The sequence below is a fragment of the Malania oleifera genome, chromosome 3, assembly GCF_029873635.1.
Source record: "Malania oleifera isolate guangnan ecotype guangnan chromosome 3, ASM2987363v1, whole genome shotgun sequence".
Taxonomy (NCBI): Eukaryota; Viridiplantae; Streptophyta; class Magnoliopsida; order Santalales; family Ximeniaceae; genus Malania; species Malania oleifera.
This window is the reverse complement of record NC_080419.1, coordinates 6,893,488-6,919,082: the sequence shown is the minus strand read 5'-3', so window position 1 is coordinate 6,919,082 and position 25,595 is coordinate 6,893,488. Positions and strand designations below refer to the sequence as shown.

The following is a 25,595-nucleotide window of genomic DNA, read 5'->3' as shown; positions in this document are numbered from 1 at the left end:
CCCATATGCCTTAATCCCCTAGAAGGATGAAAAAGGTCAGACGGGCAGCTGTTGATGACCATTGAGAAACTTGAGGTAGTAATATCATTGTTTGATCCATTTTCCCCACAGCTTCCCAAAACCCATTTTCCTAATAATATGAAGTAGAAAATTAACATGATTAAAAGCCTTTTCCATGTCAAGCTTACAAACCACACCCCTTTTCCTATCCTTATAACAGGCAACCACAACTTCATTTGCGATAAGGGGCAGCATCCATGATTTGCTTGCCTGCCTTGAAGGCATGCTGGTGCTGTCCAATAACTTCTGGGTTGCTATCGTAGGCCTTGTAGCAAGGAATTTGGACAGAATCTCGTAGTTACTTGATATTGCAAGCCCGAGCTTCCTTAGGAATCAGGGCAACAAAGGAACACAAATCTGCCTAGTGCTTGTTCTGAAGAAATACTCAAAATACTGAGTATGTTTTGCTTGAGAAGGCTCTAATTTTCTTGGTAAAAAGCTAAGGAAGAAACAGTCAACCACTTTGTACCCACAAGAATCCCTAGGAGCTTGGTAAATTTCCTCTTCATCAAAGGGCCTTTCAAGCCACGCTGCTGTGGTAGGATTAAGTGATCTGAAAGTGATGCCACTCACTGCTGGTCTCCAGGCCTCAGATTCAGTTTAAAGGTCCTTGAAGGAATTCTAAATGCCCTTTTTAAAATCCTCTTCTTCTCTCAAAGCGTCCCCCTCTATTTCGATTCTAGAAAAAGTCTTTGGTGAGCATTTGCTGTCCAGTGGAAGAAACTAGTGTTTTGGTCCCCCTCCTTTAGCCATATGGCCCTGAATTTCTGCCTCCAGGTGGTCTCGTCCAAATTAATGACCTCAGCCTATAATTTCCTGAGCTAAAATTTTCTTACCTTTGGCATTGAGTCCATGATCAAGTTCCCAAAGGAAGAAAACTATTGAACTAATCACTCTTACAATTGTTTGGATTGTATGGAGGGAAAAGAGTATTGGGGCTTCTGAAGAAGCATTAGTTCTTTGAATATTGTGAAGGACAAGTGGATCAAGAGTTGGTTATTTTTCTATGGGTATAGTAGGCAGCACTTTGTGTTGATAATCAGGCTGCCATTGACTTTATCTCCTTGTAATTTTGCTTGCATCTCCTCAATGCTTTTATAATATTATTTCCTCATAAAAATGATGCTTGTAAAAAATATGTAGTGAAGAAGCCCAAGATGAAGATAAACCAGCAAATTTATCCAAAAGCAAACCTGAGTAAACCAATTCTTAAAAAAACTTATCATTTCTTTTAATGCAAAACAATGAAAGAATAGCAATATCACAATGCTTTTGCATTCTTGTTCTTGTTAAAAGAGAGAAAAAAAAGAAGCGAGATACAAAAAAGAGGATAAAATAGGAGATGACAAGAAAGCCAAAGCAAATAGTGCGTAGTAGCTTTCTAATTACTTTGTCCATTAGCCAAGAAACCTCCTTCGAATAAACAATTAATGGAACACCCAAGTGACATCAGGAACACACTGCACCAGCCTCTGTGAACAGATCAATTGGAGTAGTGGAGTCCTTAATTCTAGAATTATGCCCCAACCAAATTGTCCAATTCATTGCAAACATAGCACTTCTCTGCAGAGCTTTTTCCTCCTCCACTTTCCCAAAACCCCTGAAGGAATGCACAAACCAATTGCTGTTTTTTTTTTCCCCCACTAGACCTGAAATAATTTGCTTTATATTACCTTTCAAGGACTGGAGTTCAAGTAAAAGCTTTGATTCTGAAAGGACTTTCAGCTGTAAAAGAATGCTAATGAAACGGTGTAGCATTAGGATTATAAGTCAAATGTGCACATAACCATTTAGAAGAGGTATTCCTAGAAGAGTCAATTTAGGGGAGATATCAGACATATGAGCTTGATGAAGAGTATAGAAACAACAAAGATGTGGAAAAACTTGAATGAAGTGCACATCCCCAAATAAAAAAATTCCTCCCAAAAGGGGGAAAAATGAGAAACCTGAAACAAGTTTCCAAAGGTTAGCATGGCTAATATTAACACTAGATCTAGTATCCTTTATATTTTTATGATGCCCATACTTATTATGAAGCGCTTTATCATCATAAAATCTCCCATATATTCTAGACAAAGTGACAACTCACCAAAAACATCAAACAGTTTTGTCCACTGTGACCTGATAGTTTTCTCCTCCCTCCTTTGATATTTGAATGAATTGTTGCTTTGTTATTTCATATGTTGATGTCATTTTTTTGAAAGTGCAGTATATGAGCAAGTAGCAAAAAATGCAGTGCGTGGATTATGGGCTCGTCGATCAAATCTTAACCTTGTTGGTGCTCATATTAATGTATTTACTGGTGAATGGACACAGAAGGTAACAGTACATTTAACATAATAACATTGTAAGGGTCATACTGCTAAATTGTTCTGTAATTAATATTCAAATGTGAATTAACTACGCATTATATTCTCTAACATCCTTTTGATAAGGGATATATAACAAAGAAAAATATGTTTGCTACTTGGCTGTGAAAAGTTCACATTTGTCACTGGCAGTCCCTTGAATTTTCATTAAGATGTTATCTGTCTTCTGCATAGAACATGTGATAAAGACCCTAGGGTTTTATTGTAGAGAAATTAGGGAAATAGAAAGGAAGGAAAATAGAAAGGGAAAATAGGGTTGATTGCTTCGAGGGGATCCACCTCCAAATTAGCGAAAGGCTATTAATTATGTTATTGCTTGAATGAAAAAACTCTGTAGGGTTATATATATATATATATATGGTAGCTAACCTTGTTCTTATTAGGAATGTAAAATATCCCAATCCAAGTATTGATTTTGGAATCTTAACACATTAAATAAAAATCCCAATTGATTTGGGAATCATAACATTAAATATAATCCCAATTGATTTGGGAATCCTAACAACATGTTTTTCAAGAGATATTTGATTTTTTCTATGAATGTGCTTTATTTGAGAATTTTTTGTTTATTCATTTTTCTTTGGACCTTTAAAGGTCTATTATATACTACAACGTTAGTAATCTTGAGGTACCAATTGTAAGGGGGGAAGTTTGAGTCTTGGACTCTTGGGAGTGGCCAATGGCCCTGTCATGCAAAAAAACTGTGGGTTGGGATCAAATACAACAAATGTGCCTTCTATCAGTTCTAAGACTGGGCGAGGCTATGATTGGGTAATGGCAATCTTTGTTTAGACCTTTTGATTTTGATTATGAAGTTTTTTGAGAGTTTGCGGCCCTTAAAATGATATGTTTGCTAGTTGGAGTTCCTTAATATTTGCAAAATTTTAAATTATTATGTTAAAAATAAATAGCATAAATCCAATATTTCAAACAAGGATTTATTGGAAATTTCAAGTTCTATGGTTTATATGTTTGGAGATTTTGTCTGTTGTATTTTCCCTTATTATCTTATTTGCGCAATAGAGGATTGGTTGTTGGAATTTTGGGTTATAAGCTTGAGCACCTTACTATCACTTGAGTCTCCCCAAAAGACAACAAAAAAGGAAAATGCAAAAAAGCAGCAAGCTCAAATCAGCAGGCCTTCCGCTGAACATTTGTCAAACACATCCCTTAAAAATTCCATTGACCACGCACAACGAAGAAGCCGTAAAAAGGCACTTTCTCCCACACCAACCAATATGGGATCTTATTCCTTGAAAAATACGTAGATTACGTTCCTTCCACAAGCCCTATAACACTGTAAATAAAGCACAATTCCATAAAGCAATACCTTCTTTCCTCCTAGCAAACCCCACAAAAGAAATAGCCAAGAATTCCTCTAGTGTTCTCGGACAAACCCAACTTTATCCAAAATGATTAACTTATTCCAAACCTTCTAGGAAAAATTGCAATGCAATAAAAGATGAAAAACAGATTCTTAACAATCCCAACAAAGCATACAAATATCAGGGGATAAAGCCTTTAAAGATTTCCTCCTCTACAAGTCATTAATATTTATTTCATTAAGCACAACCAACCAAAGAAACACTTTGATTTTATGGGGGATTTTGACCTTCTAGGTTACTTTGTAGCGTGGAAAGGAATGGTTAGTACCAACCAAGAAATCAAAGAAAGATTTACACGAAAAGACACCTTGGGAATCTAACAACCAAGAACAACTATCATCCTCGAACGACACCCTACAGTTCTTCAACATAACCAACAAAGAAGATTCTATAGTTTCCCTATCATTCAAGGCTCTCCTAAAAAGAAAATCCCAAGAAGGTAAAGGATCGCCCGAATCTATGATAAAAGAAGAAATGGGATCATTTTGCCCTGAGCTCAAACGGAATAAGTGAGGAAAAGAGGTAGCCAGAACAACATTCCCCAACCATATTCCAAAAACAAATGTTACAACCCTTACTCATGACAAATTTGGTATTGATGGAGAAACTAGATAATGTCCAATCACCATAGGTGTACATCAAGGATTTGATTTGAGCCCTTATTTATCTTTTTGCTTTAGTGATGGACCAACCGAATAAGAGTATTCAAAATGAGGTTTGAAATTAGGATAGCTTCCCAAGAGGGGGGTGAATTGGGAATTTAAAAACTTTCTTTTTAATTCCTTTTAAGAATACTTAACTTCTTTTATTGTTTATCTAATTCTTTTACTTGTTTGTTTAATTTGTCAAACAATAACTTGGTTTCTTTTATAGAATCAACAACACAAGCACTTAAACAAGTAAATCACCAATCAACCTTTCAATTAACCACACTATCCAAACTAACCAAACACAATTTGAAGGCAAACAACCAAACCAAAATTAAGATATACAGTAGTAAGAAATTAGGATGGTTGTTTGTTTATGTATGTCTTATAAATATGAATCAAGCCTTGTAGTTGAATGATATGCTTGTTAAAATAAATTTGCTTCTTTTATATGATTTACAACCACACATTCACACTCTTCCCAAAATTCAGAATTCAAATAAACTCTTAGTTAATTTTCTTTAGGTGTTTTAACCAAGTAACGTACTCCCGTATGGTTTCCGCAAAGTATGGTTTAACCAACGTACTCCCTTTCGGTTTCCGCAACCCAAATCAAAATTAAACTTTAAGTTTGTTTGATTTCCAAATAAACGTAGTGTATATGATTTCAAATTTAAACCATCCATGCAATATAAATATGCTGAAAATAAAGAGTAAGCGAAAGAGAGAGTGAGACACAGGATTTTACGAGGTTCGGTTTCAACACAACCTACGTCCTCGCCTTTGGCAAAACTACCAAAGGATTCACTAAACCTGTTCCTTTACCGGGTGGAACAATACCTTTATACACTCCTTTAGAAGGCTAGAGTAGCACCTCTCTAAGCGATAATCCCTCGCCTAGCCAACGATCCAGCAAACCTGGAATCGTCACAATCTACAAGAATATAATATAAATTCTGCGTACAAAAAATACTCCCAAAATTTAGAGCAGGTTGTACAAATTGAAACGTAAATTGTACTTCAAAAAAACCAAAGCAAAATAGAATATATGAAGCTCTAAAGTTTTTAGAAGTCACCAATGGTTCGTTTAAAAGAGAAATGGAATTGCAACCCGGAACCGAACTTTGATGTTTTCAATCTACCAGAATTGTAGAATTCCTCTCCAGCAAAAGATGTGAGCAAAGAAGAGCTTCAGAAGAATTTCAGCACAAGATGAATTTCAAATTTTGTCTGATTTCTCTCTTTTCTTGTGTTTTCAAGTATTGTATTTTTTCATTACCCAAAGAGGTATTTATAGGCAATTTAAAAGATCAACTTCCACATCAAATTAGGTAAACTTTGAAAAAATATTTAATTTTGAATTTCAAAATTTTGAAAGATCAACATTCACATCAAATTAGGTAAACTTTGAAAAAACATTAAAATTGTTGACTAAATTTTGAAATTCAAAATTTTGAAAGATGTTGTCCATATCAAATTAGGTAAACTTTGAAAAAACATTAAATTGTTGATTAAATTTTGAAATTCAAAACTTTGAAAGATGTTGTCCATATCAAATTAGGTAAACTTTGAAAAAACATTAAATTGTTGATTAAATTTTGAAATTCAAAATTTTAAAAGAAGCTTCCCTTTGAGATTTAAAATTTGCTCCACGTGGCAGTCGTCTGCCATGACATGGCAGTCATCTGTCATAGTTAAAATTTAAACCCAAAATACTTTTATTGACATGGCAGTCATCTATCATAGTTAAAATTTAAACCAAAAATACTTTTATTAAACCCTTTAACTTGCCAGTCGTCTGTCCATAGACAGAGTCATTTGTCAGGTGCACTGCTTATCAGAAATTCAATTTTTATTTTGAACACTTTCTTTCCTTTAAGACCTTTGTTACTTTAATTTCAAAAACATGTTTTAAGCTCTTTAAAACAAAGTGTTTCTTAGTTTCTTTTATTTTTATAAGAGCTTCACATATCTAAATGACATTTGGTTTTGAAGTACTTACAACAGTTCTTCTAATTATGGTCTTCTTAAATCCTTCAGCCTCCTTCAGCCTTTTGAGGTTCACTTTTGACTTTGAGTTTGCTTGCCCTTAAGCTTCTTCATTTGTTATTCATTGCCTTCAATATTCTGAGGCGCTTTCACTAGATTAACATTGAGCTTCAATTTATCAACCTTGAGAGTTCTTTTACCTAAAACACATCACTTAACATCATATGTTAAAGCATCCTTCATTTTGTTATCATCAAAATAGGATTGAAAACTCCAGTTAATTCAACAAGGTTCCATGGTGTATGTTGTTTGCAAATGATATTGTATTAATTGATGAAACTAGGGGCGGAGTAGAGGCTGAGTTAGAATTATGGAGAGAAGTTTTGAAATCTAGAGGCTTTAGGATAAGTAGAAATAAGACAGCATATATGAAATGTAATTTTAGTAATGGTAGGAGGAATATTGGAGACAAAGTTAAACTTGATGGTGAAAAAATAAATAGCACTTGTAGATTTCGATACCTTGGATCTATTATGCAAGATGAAGGAGAAATTGAAGATGATGAAATGCATAGTGTTAAAGTAGGTTTGGTAAAATGGAGAAGTGCTTCAAGTGTGATTTGTGATTGTAAAATACCCTTAAAATTAAAAGAGAAGTTTTATAGGACGGCTATAAGACCAACTATGCTATATGGATCAGAATGTTGGGCGACGAAGAAACAAAATATTCAAAAAGTAAAAGTTGCTGAGATGAGAATGCTTAAATGGATGAGTGATATAATAGTGAAAGATAAATTAAGGAATGAACATATTCATGGCAAGTTAGGTGTAGCTCCTATAGAAGATAAGATAAGGGAGGGATGAAGAAGATGGTATGGACACTTGCAACATAGGCCACATTGTGTGCCAATAAGGAAGAGTGAGTTAGTTATTATGGGGGGTAGTAGAAGGGGTAGGGGTAGAACTAAAATAACTTGGAAGGAGATTGTGAGTAAGGATTTAATAGCCCTGAATCTTTCAAAAGAAATGGTCCATGATCGCATAAATTGGTGGAAAAGGATTCATATAGCTGACCCCACCTAGTCGGACTTAAGGCTTGGTTTTGTTGTTGTTGTTGTATTAAAGAGAATAAATCTGGAAAATAGCTTCCCATGGGCTTTCCGAAGAACATCTAGAACCTAAATGAGTATCTCACCCATTCCCATCAAGACCAAATTTACTTTTGATAACTTTATGCCACAAGGAGGAAACCTCTAATGGGAACCGCCAAAGCCATTTAGCCAAAAGAGCTGTGCTCTTGAACACCAAATTTCTAAGACCCAAACCACCCTCTTTCTTAGTTCTACACACCACTTCTCAATTCAGTAAGTGATCCTTAAAACCCCCTACCCTAGACCACATAAAATCTCTCATAATTCTCCCAATCTTACTAGAAACTCCCATTGGGATTGTAAAAGTAGACAGAAAATGCAACGGAATATTAGAAAGACCGGCCTAAATTAGAGTAACTCTCCCTCCTAGAGAAAAAAGGGCTCCTTCCCACCTGCTAACCACTTAGACACTCTCTCCACCATCGGATCCCAGAAATTAGTGACTCTAGGATTGCCCCCTAAAGGAACCTCTAACTAGGACATTGGCCACCCAATTTTGCACACCCCACTTCCAAGGCTAGTTCCCTTACATTCTCTATGAGCACATTAATAGTTGTAATACCACTCTTTCTCATATTAATCCTTAACCCGGATACCCTTCCAAAAATTTGAGGAAGCTCCACTATATTTAGAACAGAAGACTTATGGTTTTCTAGGAAAAAAATAGTATCATCCACAAATTGAAGGTGACCATTATCTCCTCCTTGCCCGCTTTAAGACCTTTCACTAACCCTCTATCCACCCCCTTATCAACCAACCTACTCAAAACATCCACCACTAACACAAATAAAAACGGAGAAAGAGGATCCCCTTGTCTAATTCCTCTTGTGGCCCTAAACCAAGATTTAGGCTCACCATTCACTATCACCGCAAAATTTGCATGAGACATACACGCTTTCATCCATTTGCACCATCTTTCTCCAAAACCCTTACTAAAATCTTTTCCAAAAAGTTCCAACTCACTTATCATATGATTTTTCAAAATCCACCTTAAAGGCTCCTTCTTCTTCGCCACACAAATGCACTCTAGGCCTTAGAAATAGTCCTCTCAAGCATCACACACAACCTATTAGCTAGCACTTTGGTGATTATTTTATAAACACTAGAAACTAAGCTAATCGGTGTATAATTAGATATCTTAGTTGACCTATTTTTCTTAGGCACCAAAGTGACAAAAGTAGAATTAATACTCATGCTAAGAATCCCTTTCCAATAAAATTCATTAAAAACCTTCATAAGATCATTCTTCACCACCATTCGACAATCTTGATTAAAAGCTAAATTAAAGCTACCTGGCCTAGGAGCTTTATCCCTCTCCATCCCAACAACTGTGGCCCTAATTTCCTCTTCCTCAAAAGGTCTCTCTAACCAGGCTATTTTATCATCAGCTAAAGGATCCCACTCTAATACTTCCACCATTGATCTACTTTTATCCCCCTCATTATCATAGAAATATTTGATTTTCAAAGCATCTTATTAGAGTCCGTGATAACAACCCCCTATCCACCTCCATCTTGATTTATTAAAATAGGAAATTTTCAGCTATACTATTCTCTTGGTAAATAGTTTTCCATGGAAAGTTCTTGAGAAAATTAGTGGGCTAGCCAATGGACCAAATCTTATTACCACTGAAACCATGAAGCTTGCAAGGTGAAAGAAAAAGAACAAATGAGCAACCAAAGAGACAAACTTTCATGTTGACGCTTGAGAAGCATTGCCTCTAACATCCCATCTGTTACGATGAATGCCATATTTGCTTCTTATAACCTTGTGCCATAGGGAATAAACCTCCAAGGAGAACCTCTATAATTCCCTTATTAGAGAGTTGTTTTTAGGCATCAAAATTCAAAATCTCAAATCTCCTTTTAGATTTAGGTCTCATAACTGCATCCCAAGTAATAGGATGATCCCCAATTCTATAATTCATACCCAACCATAGGAAATCTCCCATGATCCTCTCCTAATTCCTAACAACACTAATAGGGATTTTGAAACTAAATATCATAGATTTTCCTTATGAATGAAACTCATTGTATGAAAGAAGTGGCTATTTGTGAGATGATGTAATTTATGTGATTAGGTAGGGAGGGCGTTATCATTTCTAGTTTTTTTAACTAGTTGGGAAAAAAAGGCTTATGACTTGAAAGATTGACTCATTGATATGGCCCTAAATAGAAGGCCGCCGAAGAAGATGAAATCACCTAGGAGTTGATTTAATTTGCAAGTTTTACTCTTTTGTTTCAACCATTATGGGGTAAACCATCTTCTTCATCGGTAATAGAATATTTCTCTAGCCGAGAATCAAGTCTTTTTTTCAAGATTATGGAGAAGAATGCTCGACATGTTTTTCTTTTGTATTTTTTCACGGAGGAAAGGAGATGGCTTGTTGTAGAACTCAGAGCATTCCTTTGCACAAAACTACTAATCCATGGTTAGGACTTTCAGAGTGCCCAACCATTTCTTAATGATTAGAATGAGAGGAATTCATTTCGGGAGATTCTTATGCTTAGAGAAACACCTGCATGATGGCTATTCAATCTATTTGCATTTTGGAAGGGAAGGAAGTAGGAGGTTTGGAGAAATTCTTTGGGGAGTTAGGGGGTAGTACAATACAGGGAAGCATGGAGAAGTCTCTTGGTTTGGTAACAAGCACGGTGATAAGCTTCCTTTTCAATGTGCAAATTCTGGTTCAATGAACGTGCATTAATGCATTTAACTTGTCATGGTGTCGGGCAATGCTTAGGACAATTAGTGAAGGGTAAATTTTCGCGTAGAAAATTTGGGAAATTAAAATTCTTGAAAATGAGAGGATTTGGGGAGGCCCTTCATATATAACTAAGTATTGAAAGCTAGGTTAAAAAATACAAGTCCAAATGAAGCCCAACAATAGCCATTGTTTATTGCATAAATGGAGTTTGAGCTCACTGGCTTCGGACTTGGGACTGTATAGGTAATGAATCAAGGAGAACCATTGTGAAAATGAAGGGAGTGGAAGGCTTCAACTTAAGGAAATGAAAGGAGATGAGATAGGACACCATGGTATCGATATTTTTCAATGCAAACCTTGCTAAGGTTGATAGATGTCTGTGATTGAGTGATGAGGAAGCTAGAGGAGGAAGGAGTAGACGAAAGGAGAAAAAGAAAGCGAGTGATGTCTTTCACAAGCCTGGTTTGAGAAATTCACTCAGTTTGTTAAAAGTTAGGGGTATACTGAAGGGCAAAGTGATCATATGATGTTTATAAGACATTCACAGGATGGGAAGATAGCGATACTGATTGTGTATGTAGACGATATAATTCTCATTGGAGATGACGTACTTGAGATGAACCAATTGAAGACTTCCCTCTCATCCACATTTGAGATCAAGGACTTAGGATCTCTGAGGTATTTCCTTGGAATGGAGGTTGCTCGGTCGAAGAAAGGGATTGTTATCTCCCAACGGAAGTATGTCCTTGACCTCCTTAAGGAGATCGAGATGAGCGGTTGTAGGCTGGCAGAAACTCCAATAGATCCCAATCAGAAACTTGGAGATGACAAGGAAGGTGATCCAGTGAACATGACTCGGTAACAAAAGTTGGTGGGAAAGTTAATTTACTTATCACATGCACAACCCGATATTGCTTTTGCAGTGAGTTTGGTAAGCTAGTTTATGCATTCACCCTACGAGAAACATCTTGAAGCAATTTATCGGATTCTCAGATACTTGAAAAGTTCACTAGGCAAGGGTTTACTCTTCCAGAAGACCACATAGCAGAACATAGAGGCATACACTGATGCAGATTGGGCAGGCTCAGTTATTGACAAGAGATCCACGTCGGGATACTGTACTTATTTCTGGGGAAATATGGTCACATGGCGAAGCAAGAAACAGAATGTGGTTGCAAGGAGCAGTGTCGAGGTAGAATATAAGGCTATGGCTAACGGAGTTTATGAGATGCTATGGCTGAAGAGAATTCTTGAAAAGCTATGGATGCCGGTGAACATGCCAATGAAGTTGTATTGTGACAACAAAGCTGCCATAAGTATTGCTCAAAATCCAGTACAACATGATTGCACGAAGCATGCATAGATTGATAGACACTTCATAAAAGAGAAGATTGATAGTAAAGATGTTTGCATGCCTTTTGTTCCTACTACTCAACAAATAGCCGATATCTTTACAAGTTGGGCATGATAGATATCTACGCTCCAACTTGAAGTGGGGTGGGGGTTGGATTTCTAGTAACTAAAGTAGGAAATTCTATTTTTTGCAAGTAAAATATGAAATTATTATTTGGGATTCTAGTAGTTTCTGTTTCTTGTTTTCTAGCCTAGAGATTTGCTGATTTTGTGGCGTTCCTTATTTGGTGGTCTTCCTCTACTATTTATCTTGTAATCGTGTCTCTTGAAATTCAATAAGAATTGTTATTCTTCTTCTCAAAAAAACTTCACAAGAGGCTCTCAGTACACCTGAATGGAAGTCTGTTGTTTGAGAAGAAATCAGTGCACTAAAAAAGAATGGAACATGGGAGATCACAAAATTATCAACTTGAAAACATCCAGTAGGTTGCAAATGGATATTCACTGTGAAATACAGTGAATATGGAAGTGTTAACCTATTCAAAGCTTGGCTGGTGGCAAAGGGATTCACTTAATTATATGGAATCGACTATGAAGAGACATTTGCTCTTGTAGCCAAGTTAAATATAGTGTGGGTCCTCTTATCTTTGGCAGCAAATTTAGACTGGCCTATTCACCAACTAGATGTCAAGAATGCCTTCCTCAATGGAGACCTACCTAAAGAAGTCTGCATCGAAATTCCTCCTGGATTTGAGACACAAGCTACACACAACAAAGTCTGTGAACTCAGAAGATCTTTATATGGGCTCAAGCAATCTGCAGGAGCTTGGTTCGAGAGATTCACAAAGGTAGTCAGGAGGTATGGCTATTCTTAATGTCAATCAGATCATACACTATTTGTTAAATACTATCATGAAGGAAAAGTTTCTATCCTCATTGTATATGTAGACGACATCATTCTAACGGGAGATTATGAGGAGAAATGAGTAGTCTCAAAAGTCTTCTAGCTAAATAATTCGAAATCAAGGACCTTGGGAATCTCAAATACTTCCTAGGCATGGAAGTGGCATGGTCAAGGAAGGGAATCTTTGTCTCCCAAAGGAAATATGTTCTAGATATTTTGAAAGAGACTGAGATGCTCGGATGCAAGTCAGCAGATACTCCTATGGATTCAACAACCAAACTAGGAGCCAAGGAAGACAGTCAGTGGATAAAGGCAAATATCAAAGACTAGTTGGAAAACTTATATATTTGTCTCACACCCGACTTGATTTGGCAAATGATATGATAGGAAAGCTTAGTGGTGTGCACCATTATGGCTATTATTTAGTGTGTTTGGTTGGAAAGGGACGCTAAAATATTCGAAGGTGTGGCTACTGCTAACAATTTTCTTTGGAGTAGAGTGGTATATCTTGTGTGGGCGTTGGCAAATGGTGTTTTTATTTATTTATTTTTTTCTGTCATGTTTCTTTAGAGGACTTGCAAGGGGATTGGTTGAACCTATTATATTGAGTTTGGCTCTCAATTTATGTTCTTTGTAACTAGTCCCTATTGATGTTAATGGAGAATTTCTGATTCTTTTTGTTTGTTCTTTTTTCTTTTCCTTTATTTTTCTAATTTTCTGATGTATCTCTCTTCTAATACAATTCTTTGTTTATTAAAAAAAAAAAAAGAATTTAAGGAGCAAACGAAAATGGGTTTGTGCTGGCATTTTGATGAGAAATGGCATCGGGGATGTCATTGTAAATAGGGATGATTCTTGATGATTGAACCTGTGGAGAAGCCAGGGGAGGTTGAGGATGACTATGTTGATTCTGATTGGAACATACGGAATCTAATGATAATAATGAATCTATCGCCTCTTCAGTTCATATTTTAGCAAGATATGCTAATCATCAAGCCATGAATGTAATGGATTCCTAAAACGCCAACTTGTCACCATCTTAATTGATACGAATGACATTAATAATTTCATGGTACTAAAATTGCTAAACCACTAGCCTATCTTATGTAAGTAATGTGAAATGTTTGATGAGAAGGTTGTAGATGGAATGACCTTGACATGTCAGAGCAGGTGTCCGAAGGTTAAACTTACTATGCAAAATCATTAGTTGTATGTTCATTTCTTCTTGCTGCCACTAGAAGACTATGAAGTGGTTTTGAGTATTGAATTGTTATGGACTTTGGATGATATAGTTTGGAATTTTTCTTAACTGGATGATGAAGCTTGTCATGAATGGCTAGGGAGTGACTCTTAGAGGCAAACGTTGTTATGTTACTACAGTTTGAAAGCATCGTATGGAGAATCTTCTTGGAAAGGAGCGACGTGGTTTCCCAATAAAACTTTGAGCAAACAAGGAGCTATGACATCAATCTGGCGCTAGAGGAAGGGCTGATATCTCCATGGATTTCATTGAGGGACTGCCATCTTCTCATGGTAAATATACAATTTTTGTTGTTGTGGTTCGTCTCACGAAATGCGCTCATTTTTTGGATCATCTCACAAAATATGTTTGAAACTCAAAAATGAGATGGAGATTGTTGAGAAATCCACTTTTGAGTTTGTATTACATTGAAAAAATTGAGTGGGTAATGGGTGCTTATATTATTGATTGGGCCTAGAGAACCTAATGACTTAAGCTTTTGAGTCAAGTTGGTGCTTACCCATACATTTCAAGCCTGCACGCAATGGTTCCTTGCACGTGAAGACTCCCTCGGCCTTATATGATTGCTTATCATGTTGACTTACCATTAGGTTCTAAGGGGTACATCTAGTTTTTCATGTCTCTTGGCTCAAGAAGTTAGGGGAGCAAGTTAGCATGTACGCCACTTGCATGATATTGCTCCTATTGGTAAGGTTCAAGTGCAACCACTAGCAGTTCTGGATTGTCAAGTGGTCAAACATAGAAGTCAAGACAAAACTGAAGTTTTCGTTCGCTGGTCTCACTCACCAGCTGAGGGGTGGGATACTAGTGGGAGTAGCATTTGTTATTCAGGCGAACCCCTGCAAATTTTTTTAACAGGTCTCTTCCCCCCACCCCCCAAAGGATAAGGTTCATTTTTGGGAGAATATTTTGGTAGGTGTGACTTCATTGGAATTTTTAATGCCTCATTTGGGTCGACTATCTTTCATCCGTAATGTACCAATTTCAGAATTTTATTCTTCAGAGGGAGGGTATTGGGTCATGGGACTTCCATGTTTTCCTGGAAGTCTCAATGAGAGAGAGGTAGATGAGCTTACTTACCTTTCACTGCCCTGAATTCTTTCAATCCTAACAGGAGGGGGAATGCTAGGCTTCGAATTTGGGACTCTTCAGGGTCTTTGTCTTCGAAGTCTTTTTTGTTTTTTTGCTCATCTTACAAAATCTCTAAATTCTAATCCAGTCCATTTGGATAAAGTTGTATGGAAGGTTAAAGTCCCTTTTAAGGTCTGAGCTTTCATTTGGACTTTGGTTCTCAACTGGGATAACATAAATGACTTGCTCTAGTCTTTGAGGCCTCACAAAGCTCTTAAGCCAGATGTTTGCATGATGTTTCATGAGGAGAATGAGACAAATTGTCATTTATTTTTGCATTGCGGGGTGGCGAGATTTTTTTGGAACAACTGTTTTCTTGCATTGGTGAGCTTTGGGTGGCATCACTGACTGTTCATGAATTTATAGCGGTGTACTTTAGGGGTTTTGGTTGGAATAACAGGAGAAGTTTTTGGAGTTGTGCAGTTTTTGCTACCTTGTGGACACTTTGGTTTGAAAGGAATGGTAGAATTTTAAAATACACCCCCCCCCCCCCCCCAAAAAAAAAGGGGTAAATCTGTGTTTTTTGGCTTAATTTTGGGTTCACTCTTTTGAAGTTTCCACTATCATATGCAGTAGAAGGTAGCATTGATGTAAATCTTTTACATATTTTACTTTTTCTGTTTCTGTTTTGTTTGGAGGATGCCTTATCCTCCTATGTAATTGTTTCTTGTTCTTGCTTTAATGAAATTTTCTTTTATCTAAACAATATTGTATGAAAGTTCATTTTCGTTTGTATTTCACCACAAATTTATTTTACTATATTGGCTCTGCAGGATGCTGGAATAGGAACAAGTATTGATTCTTTCTATGAGTATCTCTTGAAGGTTAGTTCTTATCGTCTGTAATGTTTATCCTTACAGTGGCTTGAATATTTTTTTTCTTGATGTGGATGCACTTTCTACTGGTAAATGCAGTCATTAATTTAATAACTGTACCATTGTTAAATTCTTGTTACTTTCGGTTGTGTGAAGGCATGATATACTATACAGTGGGAGAAAAAACTGCAGGTTAATGATTTTTGTTCTGACTTACACCCATATTTATGTTACTGACATAGACAGGAAATTATTCCTGTATCTTTGAAGGACAAATATACTAAATACTAATTCCTAAGGACCAAAATTTTGACTTTGGCCGAAATTTCGAAGGCCTCAATTTATGAAAATTTTGATTTCAGTTTATAGAAACATCAGAAATTATAATAAAATTTGGAAATTATGAATGAAATTTTGGGAAGTATTAAAATTCTTTTTTGATAATATATTTATTAGATTGAGAGAGAAGAAGGTACAATGTAAAGGGGCAGAAAGTCCACCAAATAAAAAAAAAAAAAAAAAAAACACAAAATAAGAACTAAACAATATTAACCAAGGAAACCCCTTTTAAGTCCCTTGCAACATCATAATTTACCGAGCTCTTCAAATTTGCTAATTCCCTTTGACCTTTCATCTTTTGACTTTTACCACCATCCACGTGCTCTTCATTTCCTCCAGAATCATACGTCCTTAATTTCATTTTATCCAATAGTGACACAAATTGAGAAACACTTCATGGAAGAATTTTCTTCATCCCTTCGAATAATGCACAAAATGTTAGCTATATACATCAACCCTAGCAGCTGAAAAGGAAAACTAGGTTATATCAGATCCCATGATTTATGGGATATTCTAACAGAATAGGAAACTAACCAAATCAGCCTAATTCTAGGAATACAGGCTGTTACAAAATTTCCTAAAATAGCAAACTATACACGTATAGAATACAAGTCATTAAACATGTTTTCAATCAAATAGATCTTGAACTTCTAACTCCTTATGAATCTCCTCCACGGTGTAGGCAGAATTCCATCCTTACATTGTAAATTATTAACCAACCCATCATTATCTAAAATAGAAACCCCGTCCAACCCTTCCAGTGGGGGTGGATGAACATAAGAAAAACCCTGTAGTTCATCACAAGAATTAGATTGTACCCATATTGTTCTCAAATCTCATCCAACAACCCCCAATTACATTCAAACTCACTAATATCATCACTATCAATATCTGAAAGATCCACCCACTTCTTTCCTTTGCTAGTCCCATCACTAAATACAACCTTCTTAGCATGCAGGTTTTCCACATTTCTTAACTTTACTTTTGAATCTCACCCTAATAACTTTGGCACTGACTCACCAGAATATTTTCTCTCATCTTTATATACCTTCCTCATCTCTGCTCCTATACAACCCACCTTTTGACAAGTATAAACCTTACTACCCTTGAATTTGTCAGAATTGAAAACCTGAAACATTAGATCCCCCACGCCCCCCAAAATCCCCCAAATTAACTAATTCCATTTAACCCTTCAACTTTTCACTTTTACCACTATGCATATGCTCTTCATTTCCTCTAGAATCGCACATCCTTAATTTCATCTTTTCCAATAGATCTTGAACTTCTAAATCCTTCTTAGGAATCTCCCCACGAGTGTGGGCAGAATTCCATCCTTACATTGTAAATTATTAGCCGACCCATCATTATCAAATATAGAAACTCCCTCCAACCCTTCCAACGGAGGTGGATGAACATAAGATAAACCCCATAGTTCATCACAAGAATTAGAAACAAACCCATATGGCCATTTTGTTCTCAAATCTCATCCAACAACAACCCCCCATTACAGTCAAACTCACTACTATCATCACAATAAAAATCAGAAAGATCCCCCATTTCTTTACCTCCTTTCCTTTACTAGCCCCATCACTAAATACAACCTTCTTCTTAGCATGTAGGTATTCCACATTACGTAGCTTTCCTTTTGAATCTCTCCTTAATAACTTTGGCACTGACTTGCCTGATTTTTTTCGCTTATCTTCATATACCGCCCTCATCTCCGCACCAACACAACCCGCCTTTCAACAAGTATAAACTTTATTACCCTTAAATTTATCAGAATTCAAAAAGCTGAAACATCAGATTCAAACCTCCCCACCTGCAAAAAAAAAAAAAAAAAAAATTTCTCTTTGACTCTTTTCCACCCAACCTTCTACTCCCTCTTCGAAACTAGGAACATTTTAAGGCCACGATCCTGTTTTGAAACCAAGCTGCTATCATCCTCAACTTGCTCCAAAGCTTGGTCAGTTTGACACACATTGGAGAAATAGAAAATGGATTTGGACTCCATAATTAGAGGGTTGAAAGTCCACCTTCCCTTTGCTTCTGAGATTTAGGAAGAAATTTGGATGTGCATCTAGCAAGGAAGCACCTAGGTCACCATTTCCGGAAAATGAACCTGATTACTAGTTACAACCATGGCCCTTCTGCAAAAAGCCCAAATCAGGTTAACCATCCTTTGGATCCAAAGAAAAGCCTGAATTGTTCTTATTGAAGCTATAGGCATGTTCAACTAAGTGGCCTGACTTAGTAATAAAAAAAGGCTCCTCCTTTTTTAATTACTTGGGCTAGGTTCAAAATGAGATACCAACATCCTGGCCCAATTCTCTTTGCATCCTCCCCAAGCGCAACCCTAGCCACCACTGTTAGAATCACAGCTCTTTCTGAAGCCCTATCCACCTTCATGTTATGATGGTTTGATTCTGATTGATTTGCAGTGGCTTCTGTCTTTGAAGCCTCAGATTCCTTCAGTTGCAATGCACCCCTACACAGACAGCACAGCCATTCTTAAGCAACCATTGTGCCCTTGTTACCAGATTGGACTTAGCTACTGTAACATTTGTTTTTCACCTTTCTTCCCTTCCAGCACCACCTGTCTCCAAGATCTGTGACCTGAAGAGCTATCTTAACCTACATCTCCGGCGCCCTTACAAAATTACGTATTTAACTCAAAGAAATTGTTTGCTAAGCTTTGCCACCCATTGCCCTTTGCACCACCAGTGATAAACACTGAAAATTCCTTACCTTTCCACCCCAGATCTTACTTCAAATACTTTCCCACCTTCATCCACCTAATCAACATCTAATGCTGCATAATACGCATTTGAACACTTTGATAACGCCTTTCCACCCAATTGAAAACTGATAATCCAACAGAAAATCAGATTACAGCCTCTTTAGAAAACCTAACCCATCTATTACAATAAATATTATTCTTGGCCTTGAACAGAAAAGAGATTTCCCAACATAGTCCAATCTCAGAATGAAGGATTTTCATTCATGCAGAATTGATGCTTCAACATAGCCTAGAGAAGAAGATGCGAGTGTACTTGTTCGCACGTGAGAGAGAGAGAGAGAGAGAGGTCGTCATCCATATATACTTTTACTTTTTGCCCTAGAAGAAAAATGATTGTGAATAGTTTGGAAAGAAAATGATGAACCTCAAAATCTGCACCTTTATTATTATTATTATTTTGGAAATTTTGAAATTTCTACCTAATTGCCTGATATTTCGGCTGAAATTCAGATGAAAATTTGGAAATCCAGAAAATTTTGGCTTAAATTTTGAAAACTGGAAATTGAAACCCAAAATCTGAAACTTCAACTGAAAATTTGGCAAAATTTCCAAATTTTAGGACTACTAATTACCCAATATTTCTCCTTTAATTAGTGCTATGATATCGCTGTCAACACTTCCTTAATTTGTGCTGTAATATAGTTTGTGCCCCCCTCAAGATGGTACATTATGTCTTTCATGTCTATCTTTGACAGGAGAAAATGGAGGCCCAGATGGTCTCCCAATTTTATTTAAGAATGTTAAGAGTCCTAGATTTTATTCTTCTTTAAGAAAATGTCTGTCAATCTCAATGTGTTTCATTTGGCATGTTGGATGGGATTGTGAGCAATATTGAAGACTGCCTTGCTGTCACAAATCACAATATAATGAGAGAGGTCTGCCAACTGTTATGCTCAAGTATTGCATTATTTTCTCAAGGGACAAGAATTCACAAAAATTAAGGGCCATCACCTCGATTTGCTTTTGCACTTGATGTCTTGTTCTAGCAGCCAATCCTTTCTTCTTCTTTCACCAAATTACCAGGTTTCCACTGATTAATACATTATTCTTTCAGTACCAGGTGATCCAGCTGGAATCAGCATTAGGAAAGGATTCTATCTTCTTGTCTTGATTGGAGAAGTGTGATCCTTTTCCTGACGCAGATTTCAATTGCCTCAAGATGTAACTATATCTAAATGAGTTGAGCAAGGATCATGCATGAATTGTCTGACCACATTCTCAGCATAGGCTATATGTACATGTGTTAGAGAGACACATCAGCCTTCCAACCATCCTTCTATAAGCGTCCTCAACTTTTCCATCATAACTTCTAAGATGCTGATTGCTTAAATAAGTGAATCTGCAGATCTACATCTCAACATGCTTGTTTCCTTGAGGTGTCTGGACATATTTTTTTGAGAGATGAAGATGCCTTTAACTGACCATGCTACTTTAATCACTAAGAAATATCTCAATTTTCCAAAGTCTTTGATTTCGAATTCTATTTCTAGATAACTTTTTAGTGTCAATATCTCTGTTGCTGGTTAGTTTGATTGTATTGATTATTTTTGGTCATTTAGCATGTGTTATTGCTTTGTTAGTAGGATGAGTTAGTGAGGTTGTTGTATTCATTGTAATGCACTTGATATATGTTATAAATAGATGGTGAGACCTATCATTGTGTTTTAGGTCTTTCAATTCACCAAATACTTCAACATGGTATCAGAGCAAGATCCAGCCTAAACCCTATGTGCATAGCTGCCACCAAAACCAAACCCTAAACGCTAAACCTCAAACCTGCTGCTGTAGAAGGATCATACGCACACCAAAAACCAAAAGCAAGTCCAGGAGTTGCTGGAAAACAGTGCAGTTGCCGGAAAAATCTTGGATGCTGCTGTCTTCCAGAAACTCAAAGAAACCCTTAATATTTTGCAGAAGCAACACGTAACTATCCACAGAACTTGCTGATCTACTGCCTTGCAAAATTTCACAGCTGCAGGGTCTCCCACGTGCCAGCCAGAAACCTGAAACTCTGACTCCATGCGCAGGCGATTTGAGAGTTCAATTAGCAATAATGCAATATGTACTTCCATACATCTTAACATCAAGTTGTTAGTCATGTATTTTGTTCAAAAATTTAAACTCTTTATGGTTGTTCACTTGTTGCACTTTAGAGCTATGTGTTGGTTTCTTGGGGTTGTGTTTTAGCTTTCTTGATGCTGTGGCAGTCTTATGGCCGGTTGATTTGTGACTCATTCAAGGTGGTCACCTTGTTCATGGTTGTTCTAGTTGTTTTGTTAACCTTGTTATCATTGGTCAAAGGGCGTGAGTTTGGGATGGAGTCTATGAATCTTAAAGAGTTTGTTTCCTTCGTCATTGCTGCATATAACACTTGAGAAGTTGGATGGAAAGAATTATCTACAGTGGCAGTGTCAAGTTCTAGTTCTATTTGACAGGCCTAGGTGAATATGAAGACTTGTTTCAATCTGGGCCTAATGACAACAAAAGGAAAGAAGTGTGGGTTTATGAAGATGCATTGATTGTCTCCTGTAGAATTATTAGATATCTGTCAGCCTTTAGTAGAGGCTGATCTTTAGGAGATTTACAGCTAACAAATCAGTTGATTTGTTAGCTATTTTTGGTTCCACGATCCTAGGGGATTTGGTTAGCACGTTACCCGATTCTATAGATAGTCTTTCCTAGTTTACTGCTTTCCATTTAAATAGGATATTCTATTTTTAGTAGGTTGTAAATATCCCTAGTAATTAGATGAGAATAATCATCTATTTAAAGGGAATGTAATCTTTTTCATATGTTAGTTGAATATTCAGTTTTTTTTTTCCACATTTTAACATGGTAACAGAGCATCCTCTGAATCGTAATCTTCCCATATGACCAAATACGGTATGGCCACCGGGAGACGCGATTCCACCTCTTCAGTCTCAGACATTACCACCAATTAGGAAGCCATGGTCTTATGCAACAGAAGTAGTTTAGATAGCATCCTCATGCCCATTATAGGACACAAACTTAATGGGAATAACTATCTCCAATGGTCCCATTCCGTGATGATGTTTATGTGGAAAGGGAAAGGATGATTATCTCTCAGGACTTGCAACCCAACCAAGCAAGGATGATGCGAAGTTCAAAACATGGAAATCAAAAAATAACATGGTTATGTCATGGCTTATTAATTCCATGACAAATGACATTGGAGAAAATTTTATTCTCTATGGAACAGCGAAGGAGAATTGGGAAGCTACCAAGGAAACGTATTCTAACAATGAGAATAAACCTCAATAATTCGAGTTGGAAAGTGTTCTCCATGACTTACACCAAGAAGATTTGATAGTGGCCCAATACTTCAAAACCCTCAACCGCTATTGGCAACAACTGGACTTATTCGAGGAGCACTATTGGAGCTGTCCCGAAGATAGAATCCGGTTTAAACAAATTGTTGAAAAGAAAAGAATATAAAAAAAATTTCCGATTGGATTAAATAAAAATCTTGATGATGTACAAGGAAGAATTCTAGGATCCAAACCATTGCCAAACATCCAAGAAGCATTTTTAGAAGTTCGCCGAGAGGAGTGTCGAAAGAAGGTAATGATGGGCCCTCAAGATTCTGCAACAAACTTGGAGAGTTTAGCCCTTGCGATTCGAGGAAATCCATATAACAGTTATGACAGTAGACTGAAGAAAGGCAGGTCATGGTGTGACCATTGTCGACGTCCTGGTCACACCTAGGACACCTACTGGAAAACCTACAGTAGACCCATAGGTTGGAAACCTTCCAGCTTTGCCAACGGCAGAGAAGGACGAGGAAATCTCGTCTTGATAGATGAAAAACCAACACCACCAGAGCCCGATCTCTTCAGCAAGGAGCAACTAGAATTATTGCAGAAAATGTTTAGCCAATCTTTAGCAGTTCCTACTACTGTGGTTGGTACTGGTTCTTTGGCACACAAAAGGTGATTTTTTAAGTGCTCTTAATGTTAAAAAGGAGAAGCTAGGTCCATGGATTATAGACTCAGGAGCATCGGACCATGTGACCGAAGATGGAAATTTTTTTAACTTATAGTCCCTGTGATGAAAATTTAACAGTCAAGATAGCAAATGGTTCACTCTCAAAGGTGGCTGGTACAAGTTTTGTTAAATTTTAAGAGAGCCTAACACTCAACTTAGTTCTATTTGTCGAAAATTGAAAAGAGTTATGTATTGATCTGAACATTACATGTGAATATATACAACAATCCTAGCATTCCTAAAAAGTAAATTAATAAATCAAATCCTATGATTTATGGGACACCCTAATAGAATAGGAAACTTAGCTGTATAGGCCTAATTCTAAGGATACAATCTGTTATTAAAAGAATATCCTAAAATTGCTAACTAATTATACACGGTTTTTCCACACTCCCCCTCAAGCTGGTGAATAGGTATTCTCCATTCCCAACTTGGAAACAATAGTTTGGAAAACAGAGCTACTCAACCCTTTGGTAAGGACATCAGCAAGTTGACCATGTGTAGACACGTAAGGTGTACAAATCAATCCATTCTCCAACCTTTCTTTGATAAAGTGTCTGTCAACTCCAATGTGCTTCGTTCGGTCATGTTGTATTGGGTTATGTGCTATGTTGAGTGCAGATTTGTTGTCACAATAAAGTCTCATAGGGCCATCCCACTTAATCTTCAAATCTTCAAGGATGATCTTCAGCCAAAGTAGTTCACACACACCTTGAGCCATTGCCCAGAATTCAGCCTCTGCACATTTACCGAGCTACCACACTTTGTTTTTTACTTCTCCATGTCACAAGATTCCCACTGAGAAAGGTGCAATATCCTGAGGTTGATTTTCTATCAACAATTGATCCAGCATAATCAGCATCAGTGTATGCCTCAAGTACCAATCCTCCATTTCTTCTGAACATGATACCTTTTCTTGCATGTAAATGAACTTCCTTCGGGCTATGCATAAATTGACTAATCACACTCACTGCATATGCTAAATCTGGTCGTGTGTGAGACAAATAAATGAGTCTTCCTACCAGGCATTGATACATTTCTCTGTCTACTGCGACATCCTCCTCAGATTTTCCAAATTTAAGATTAAAATCCATGGGAGTACTTGCTGGTTTGCATGTTGTCTTGCCAGTTTCCTTGAGAAGATCTGTGACATACTTCTATTGAGAGATAAAAATTCCCTACCTAGAGTGAGCAACCTCAATCCCGAGAAAATAGTTCAGCCTCCCTAACACTTTAATCTCAAACTCTTTAGCCAAATATTGACTCAAGATTTGTTTCTCCTTAGCATCATCTCTTGTCACTATTATGTCATCAATATACACTAGAAGGACTGTAACTCCCCTTGAAGGAGAGTGTTTAATGAACAATGTGTGATCCCCTTGGCTTTGTTTGTATCCCATAGCCAACATAACTCTTGCAAATCTCCCAAACCATGCTCGTGGTGACTGCTTAAGGCCATACAGTGCCTTTTTCAATTTACACACTGTGTGAGCAGCCAAATTCTTCCCATATCCCGGTGGAATCTACATATAAATCTCTTCCTCTAGTTCCCCATGTAAGAAAGCATTCTTGACATCAAATTGTTGCAACTCCCAACCATAATTAGCTGCTAGTGATAATAATACTCTAACTGTGTTCATCTTTGCAACAGGAGCAAAGGTCTCTAAATAATCAATCCCATAGGTTTGAGTATACCCCTTGGCTACCAACCGCGCCTTGTATCACTCAATCGACCCATCTGCCCTATACTTCACCGTATATACCCACTTGCAGCCCACCGGTTTTTTTCCTGTCGGTAACTACCAAGTCTTGTTTTTTTCCAACGCCTCCATCTTCACATTCATAGCTTGTCTCCATTTTCCATTGGACAAAGCCTCAAATAATGTGATAGGAATGGTGATGGTATTTAGGCTTACAAGAAAGGCTCTATGGGATGGTGAAAAATTCTTAAACGACAAAAAATGTGCAAGAGGGTACAATGGTTGCTTTGTGCATTTCGAGTTCCTTTCCTAATGGCAATTGGAAGGCCCTGGTCATCATTATCAACATGGGATTCAGTTTCATCTTGCAATGGATGGTTAACAATTGTTACCTCATTCAAACGATCTGAGTTGGACTCTTGGACCTGCATTGGTTTAGGAACAGCCATCTTCCTTCTTGTGAACACCTTGCCAAATATGGTATTTCTAGGAGCAGAATCGGTCTTTTCTTTGGGTTCATTTGGTGTTTCAGGCACAGTTTTAGAAGAACTCTCAGGTACATGGTTGGAACAAGATGAACAAGGAGGTACAGGTGTAGGGTTCGAGGTTTTAGACATAGGAATTGCTGGCAAATCAAGCAAAAAATCTTCCTTATCTCCCCTAGTTGAATTCTTCAACTGAAGATAAGGATTAGTGAAATAAGACTCTTGTTCATTGAACGTAACATCCACCAAGACATAGAATTTCTTTGACGGAGGGTGGTAACACTTATATCCTTTTTGAGTCGAAGAATAACCCACAAAGATACATTTTAGAGCTGTCGGATCTAATTTCCCCCTGTTGTGACTATGAACATGGACAAATGTGTCACACCCAAAAATCCTAGGAACAAGGTTGTTTGTAGTTGTTAGGTCTGGGTAGAATGTGGAAAGTATGTCCATAGGACTCTTGAAACCCAAGACTCTTGAAGGCAAACGATTTAT

The 25,595-nt window shown here is 37.1% G+C and overlaps 1 protein-coding gene across 2 annotated transcripts in view; it reads left to right on the top strand.

The window, feature by feature from the left end:
* Positions 1–25,595, top strand: part of LOC131152384 (alpha-mannosidase I MNS4) — a 124,139-nt gene that overhangs the window by 41,026 nt on the left and 57,518 nt on the right. For both annotated transcript variants that reach the window (XM_058104235.1, XM_058104236.1), the window contains exons 8-9: positions 2,270–2,379; positions 15,730–15,780. In XM_058104235.1, the coding sequence (XP_057960218.1) occupies positions 2,270–2,379; positions 15,730–15,780 (161 nt within the window). The remainder of the gene's footprint in view (positions 1–2,269; positions 2,380–15,729; positions 15,781–25,595) is intronic.